This window comes from Polistes canadensis, unplaced genomic scaffold, assembly GCF_001313835.1.
Source record: "Polistes canadensis isolate GaletaPanama2010 unplaced genomic scaffold, ASM131383v1 scaffold_40, whole genome shotgun sequence".
NCBI lineage: Eukaryota > Metazoa > Arthropoda > Insecta > Hymenoptera > Vespidae > Polistes > Polistes canadensis.
The window spans coordinates 678,748-686,560 of NW_014569587.1; the positions used below are offsets into that span (position 1 = coordinate 678,748).

Below are 7,813 nucleotides of genomic sequence, written 5' to 3' on the forward strand. Positions count from 1 at the left end.
TTTTTTTTTTTTTCGTTTGAAAACAATGAAAAGGATCGAACGATAATTGATGTATATTTAAGAATAAATTTCAAAACAAATTTTAAATTAAACCAATCAAGAGAGTTATAATAGTTGGTAAAAAAAAAAAGAATTTCTTTCGATTTTTTAATTTCTTTTCTGTTTTTTTCGAGGTTTTTTCTTCTTCTTCTAATCGATCGTTCCTTTTTTTATATCCTCGAATAGATTACATCAAAAAGCCATCGACCTCTTATTCTTATTCCGCTTAATCTATTTGAAATCATCGTATTTGCATCATTCATACTTATCATCCACGTCGAATCCGAAAACACGAAATTGCTTTTTCGTTCTTTCTTGCACATATTTACTTATATACATATATATATACGTTAGAAACACGCGTGAATAATATATGTGTATATATGCGTATATAAATATTGTTTATTCTCATAACAAATATCTTACATACATACGTATAGAATATTTTGTGGTAAAAAAATATATACACACATACACATACAATTGGAAATGAATATTTGAGAAACTTCTATACTTGAAAATATAAAAGTATAATTACATATACACGTTCTTAGAATTGTTTAGAATAATATTAAAAAGAAAAAGAAGTATACGACACACACACACACATACACAATAAGAGTCTAGACGACGAACTTGAGTTTCACATAGTTCCCTTTATTTTCCAGCATTGATATCGCGAAGCAGCAGTCGATCGTCGAGAGTACCTAAACAGCAACAGCAACAGCAACAACAACAAGAAGAATAAGAATAAGCAGTAGAAGAAGTAGAAGAAGGAAGAGGAAGGAAGAGGAGAAGGATAGAACCGGTTGAAAAAGACGTTCGAGGTGGAAGAAAGGAAAAGGAGAAGGAAGAGGAGGAGGAGGAGGTGGAGGAGGGGGAGGGAATGGAGGAAGAGGAGTGAAGGGGAAAGAAAGAAGAAGGATCGAAAGGTTGAGCGACCCTGAAAGGGGTAGGAGAAGGTGGACGAAGTGGAGGAGGTGAAGAAGACGAAGAAGAAGAAGAAGAGGAAGAAGGGGGGTAAGGTGAAAGAGGAGAAAGAGGAGGAGATGAGCTCGGTGGGTGACTCGACAAGTGCGGTGCTTGGCTGCTCGACGAAAGGCACCAGATAGCGCCATTAAAATAAGAAAATACGAATAAGAGGAAGAATAGTTGCTGGGACGAGAAGAAACGTGCGATGCCTTGCCGTTGTTCCTCCCAGGAAGAGGGGGAAGAGGAAGAGGAAGAAGAAGAAGAAGAAGAGGGAAAGGATGAGGCCCACAACAGGCCCCGTCGTCGTCGTCGACGAAGAAGACGAAGATCTTACTGCTGTTACTTACTCTTCACTTTTCCTCTCGCATTCCTCCTCTCGTCTCTTCCAATCACTGACGGTTTGCCGTTTCATCCTCTGCCGACTCACAAAGGTGAGTTTTAGTGACTCACGCGTGCTTCTTATTTTTTTTTTAAATCTCTTATTATTATTATTATATTTGTAATTAATTAAATTGTGACTATACGCGCGCGTTTAAGTATATTTTTTTTTTTTTTGATTGGGTGTTTTCTTTTCTTTTTTCTAATGATTAGAAAACAATGAGATTATTGTTAGAAACATTCGAATGTTATTATTCTTTAATCATGCAATTGAAAATAATCGTTGACTTTTTGTTATATATATATTGTGTGTGCTTTTTTTTTATATATAATATTTAATTTATATAGATATATAACGTATCGTAAAATAATCGTACAATAAATCGTTCCTAGAAATAGCAATAAAAAAAAGCTATTATATATATATAATAGCTTTTTTTTATTGCTATTTCTAGGAACGATTTATTGTACGATTATTTTACGATACGTTATATATCTATATAAATTAAATATTATATATAAAAAAAAAGCACACACAATATATATATAACAAAAAGTCAACGATTATTTTCAATTGCATGATTAAAGAATAATAACATTCGAATGTTTCTAACAATAATCTCATTGTTTTCTAATCATTAGAAAAAAGAAAAGAAAACACCCAATCAAAAAAAAAAAAAATATACTTAAACGCGCGCGTATAGTCACAATTTAATTAATTACAAATATAATAATAATAATAAGAGATTTAAAAAAAAAATAAGAAGCACGCGTGAGTCACTAAAACTCACCTTTGTGAGTCGGCAGAGGATGAAACGGCAAACCGTCAGTGATTGGAAGAGACGAGAGGAGGAATGCGAGAGGAAAAGTGAAGAGTAAGTAACAGCAGTAAGATCTTCGTCTTCTTCGTCGACGACGACGACGGGGCCTGTTGTGGGCCTCATCCTTTCCMTCTTCTTCTTCTTCTTCTTCCTCTTCCTCTTCCCCCTCTTCCTGGGAGGAACAACGGCAAGGCATCGCACGTTTCTTCTCGTCCCAGCAACTATTCTTCCTCTTATTCGTATTTTCTTATTTTAATGGCGCTATCTGGTGCCTTTCGTCGAGCAGCCAAGCACCGCACTTGTCGAGTCACCCACCGAGCTCATCTCCTCCTCTTTCTCCTCTTTCACCTTACCCCCCTTCTTCCTCTTCTTCTTCTTCTTCGTCTTCTTCACCTCCTCCACTTCGTCCACCTTCTCCTACCCCTTTCAGGGTCGCTCAACCTTTCGATCCTTCTTCTTTCTTTCCCCTTCACTCCTCTTCCTCCATTCCCTCCCCCTCCTCCACCTCCTCCTCCTCCTCTTCCTTCTCCTTTTCCTTTCTTCCACCTCGAACGTCTTTTTCAACCGGTTCTATCCTTCTCCTCTTCCTTCCTCTTCCTTCTTCTACTTCTTCTACTGCTTATTCTTATTCTTCTTGTTGTTGTTGCTGTTGCTGTTGCTGTTTAGGTACTCTCGACGATCGACTGCTGCTTCGCGATATCAATGCTGGAAAATAAAGGGAACTATGTGAAACTCAAGTTCGTCGTCTAGACTCTTATTGTGTATGTGTGTGTGTGTGTCGTATACTTCTTTTTCTTTTTAATATTATTCTAAACAATTCTAAGAACGTGTATATGTAATTATACTTTTATATTTTCAAGTATAGAAGTTTCTCAAATATTCATTTCCAATTGTATGTGTATGTGTGTATATATTTTTTTACCACAAAATATTCTATACGTATGTATGTAAGATATTTGTTATGAGAATAAACAATATTTATATACGCATATATACACATATATTATTCACGCGTGTTTCTAACGTATATATATATGTATATAAGTAAATATGTGCAAGAAAGAACGAAAAAGCAATTTCGTGTTTTCGGATTCGACGTGGATGATAAGTATGAATGATGCAAATACGATGATTTCAAATAGATTAAGCGGAATAAGAATAAGAGGTCGATGGCTTTTTGATGTAATCTATTCGAGGATATAAAAAAAGGAACGATCGATTAGAAGAAGAAGAAAAAACCTCGAAAAAAACAGAAAAGAAATTAAAAAATCGAAAGAAATTCTTTTTTTTTTTACCAACTATTATAACTCTCTTGATTGGTTTAATTTAAAATTTGTTTTGAAATTTATTCTTAAATATACATCAATTATCGTTCGATCCTTTTCATTGTTTTCAAACGAAAAAAAAAAAAAAGAAAGAAAGAGACAGAGACAAAATTTGATATTCACAGACACGTTTGCAGTTAGAAAATACTTAAAAGTAAAATGAGCTGTCGTTTATCGTCCGTAATCGGAACTTTCCACATTGTATATACATAAACGTACCACCTGGAGTAACTCGAAGGATTCAGTGTTGTACCACGGGATGGTAGACCGCATTACTAATATCGTATCTACTTCGATAAACTTCAAAGTGTTCAGAGCAAATTATATCGAGATGTACTTTCTCGAACAAAACTTTCCAAGATAACGATGTTTTCTCTATATCTCGTTGTTGTTGTTGTTGTATTGTGGGGGGCGAGGGTTTGAGTTCCGCGTTCAACAAAAAATTTCAATGTTCCATCACGTAATACAATATATAGATATTATTTTTATAAACAAAAAAAGGTAAAACAATTGATTTAAATTTTTGTCATTTTTCTCTCGACAATTTTATCATCTAAAAGCACGATTTTTCATCGATTTGTATTTTTCATTAATTTGTATAACACTAATGGACAATTTCAAATCGTATTTTTTCGTAGCGTTAGAAATTCATTCTATTAATTAATAATAATCATTTTTTCTTTAATCGTGTTATAATGAAAATGTATTGTAATTGTTTATTCGTTTTCTTTAATCCCATTTTTGTTTCGTGAAATTAATCAATTTAGCATTAGGAATGACTTATACGTATATAATATAATAATGCATGACAAATAAATGAAATTAAAATGAAATCAAATGTAAACCGTTTACCAAGTCTCATAAATAAGAGATATAATACTTGTTGCTTACATTATATATAAATGAATAATGTATTTCGAAGTTAGAAAAATAAAGAATGTATGTTGCGTTTAATAAAATATTTCGTCAATTACTCTTGCAAGTATTATTATTAAAAATGATATCGTTTATAACTCTCATTTGTTCTTTTTCATATAAACGTTGCAGTAAAAAAATACATATAATATATAAAAAAAAAAAAAAACAAAAATAATAAAAGAAAAAGCGTCGCATGCAAACAGAATTGTACTAAGGTAAGGTGGTACACGGTTTATTTCTGTCACGATCGCATAATCGCTGTTGTAAATCTTTTCAACGATATCGCCGACGTGTACGGGTCGGAGTTGAAATGATGTCACGTTAAATAAATTTTATTTTAACTAACGAGTCTCTCTTTAACGTTAAAAATTGTATCTGACATTTCCTAGTGTTGTTTCCTTATTTTTGTCACAATGTAATTACGCACATATACATGTGTGTAATCTGTAAATCGATATCATCTAACACAGGATTAATCTACAATCTAAATTTGCTAGAAATCTGTAACAACGTACATATATATATATATATATATAGAGAGAGAGAGAGATATACATACGTATGTATATTACTCTTTAAGTAAATATATACTGCAGACTATCGTATAATGTGTGTTACTATACATTACGAATTTCTCTAACACCGGCAAAGATATTGCGAAGATAATTTTTTACGGTAATTTATATATCAACGTTTAAAACAAATTAAATTTGTATTAATTGAACATTCAAATTAATATTTATCTGTTATCTCGTATAATCGTTTATTAGTTTTCCTCTTTTGTGATTATTTATATATGTTAATTTTTTTTTTTTTATTATTTATATGTAATACATATATATATATATTAATTATAAATTATCTCAAAGAAAAATTTTCGTACAACGGGAATATATTTAATATTATACAAAAAAAAAAAAAAAGAAAAAAATACATAAGAGAAGATATAAATGTAAGATAAATTTTGTTCTTTTCCATAAGTCGGATGGTGTGCGAATCGTTATTCGAATATTTGACACGCTTTTGTCGTTATCCTTTCCCACATATTAAATGAGAATGGATTCTTACTGCTTCTGTAAGAACAATAGGATAATTAATGTAACCACGGCGTATCCGATTTCTACATTAATTTTCTATTGTGACGGTTCATTCGTATCATGTGGAAGGTGAAAAATCGTGAGAAAAGTAAATAATTATCGATGCCGAAGTTATAAAATAAACGAGACGAATGACGTAGAGGGGAAACGGTTATAATCGGTTGATACCAAGAAAGGATTAATCGAAAGGAAGCATTGGTATATGACTATACCAACTTTGTAATTACACATAAGTGAGAAATAAATCTTTTTCTCTTTCTATCATTTAATATTTTGCAACGTGGTGCAATAACGACGCCATGTCGGTATTTATTTATTTTTTTCCTCGTTTTTCTCTTCTTTTCTTTTTCTTTTTCTTTTTTTTCTGTTCTTCCGTCTTTAATTAAGATCTTTGAAATTCCAATCGAATAACGTCATTGTTGTCCAACTAGTCGGATATTCAAGCACCGTCTCGTTTACCGCAATACTTGAGTATCTCAATGCTGCAACGAACTATGTTCGAATCTCTGGGAATCCGGTATCATCTCACTGTGATTTTCCCGATCAGGGAATGATCGGGAAATACAACAACTATCGTATATTTTCTCACGTGGAAACGAGCTTGCTTCATCTTAAATGGATAATGTGATATCTTTGGAATAAACTTATTCGAATTCCTTTTTCTATCTCCTATTTTTTTATTTCTTTTTATATTCTCAAGAAAAACGTGTGTGTAAGATAAAATAGAATAATAGGATGCGTACGTGAATTAGAAAAATTTAATTTTACAAAATGTACGCGATAGAATAAAATAAAAATATATTTATATTATAATAACACAGAAAATTTTTATATTTTTGAGACGTTTTCATTTAAAAAAAAAAAAAACAAAAATAAATATAATCGAAATGATGAACAATAACAACAACAACAAATATAGAAAATGATTACACGTATTTCAAAAAATTCATATCGAGTATCCGTAAAACTAAAACGATAAAAATGATCGTTCCTCTTTCTCCATTTGATAATACCATAATTCAAGAGCGAATGCACTTGCAGGAAGAGAACTGCTGCTCTATCCCGCTGCTCCACATCGCAAATAATCTACGGGAGACATAATTTTTCGAGGGAACCAGGAAGAAGGATAAATCACGTCGCTCACGAAGTAAAGCACTTCAATAGTAAAGAGAATATAGTCTCTCTCTCTCTCTCTCTCTCTCTCTCTCTCTCTCTTTCTTTCTTTCTTTCTATTTCGTGGCTCTGGTTCATTCACTAAATTGACTAAAAACGAATAATCTACTAGACGAGTATTGTATATCTTTCTTCATTCGTTAGAAAACATGACAGTCGATTATAATAGTTGAGGACTATTGTCTCGTGCGTGCTACTTATGCTCAAGCCGAATTATACATAAAAGAAAACAATAAGAGATATTTTTCTTTAATTTTTGTATAACCCAATTTGTTTTTTTTTTATTTTCAATGTTCTCTAAAAAGAAAAATGAACAAGAATATTATACAAAACTGTCTGAATTAATTTAAACATCAATGATTACACGTTCCCGATACTTTTCACACACAGTCTGCTAGTATTATTAATGTTATATTTAATTTAAATAATAGTAACTACAAAAAAAAAGAAAATATTATATTATTTTTATATGTAAAAATTAATTTAAATAAACAAATATAAATAATTACAAAATATTACATTGTAATTGTATTTTAACAAAAATAATTGTATAGAAATAAAATAAAATAAAATAAAATAAAATAGTTTGGAATAGAAATGTATTTATATAAGCGTGTGATTTTAAAGTTACATGACTATAAAGAGTTAAGATCAAGAGTTATCTACGACTTCCAACAACGAGGATTACACATTTGCTGCATTTGCATATACGAACGAGAACGAGATATCGATCTGTTACGAATTTTTTATTTTTTTATTTTTTTCTCCCTCCCCCCCCCCTTTCTTTCGTTTCGCGGGCGTTTATTTTTTGTATTTTTTAATATTTTTATTTTTGATCTATTTTGTTTCCATCTAGCAGGAATTAAGACCCCGACGAGTAATGAATTTTTATTGGCATCGAGACCTGATTCAAGAGAAACCTCTCGAGTTATCTCTTTTAAAAATCTAACGAGAATATTCTAATTGAAGAAAAAGAATTTATTTGATCAACGAACACACAAACGAATTACTGTAATAATAATAATAATAATAATAATAAAATGAAATTTGATGAATCGAACGTGTTTGCATGAAATTAAAATATAAATAA

At 31.2% G+C, this 7,813-nt stretch overlaps 1 protein-coding gene across 7 annotated transcripts in view; it reads right to left on the reverse strand.

The window, feature by feature from the left end:
* Window positions 1-7,813, reverse strand: part of LOC106784802 (disintegrin and metalloproteinase domain-containing protein 10-like) — a 43,118-nt gene that overhangs the window by 31,381 nt on the left and 3,924 nt on the right. For all 7 annotated transcript variants that reach the window (XM_014744718.1, XM_014744716.1, XM_014744717.1 and 4 more), the window contains exon 4: window positions 2,181-2,915. In XM_014744718.1, the coding sequence (XP_014600204.1) occupies window positions 2,181-2,406 (226 nt within the window). In that variant the 5' untranslated portion in view covers window positions 2,407-2,915. The remainder of the gene's footprint in view (window positions 1-2,180; window positions 2,916-7,813) is intronic.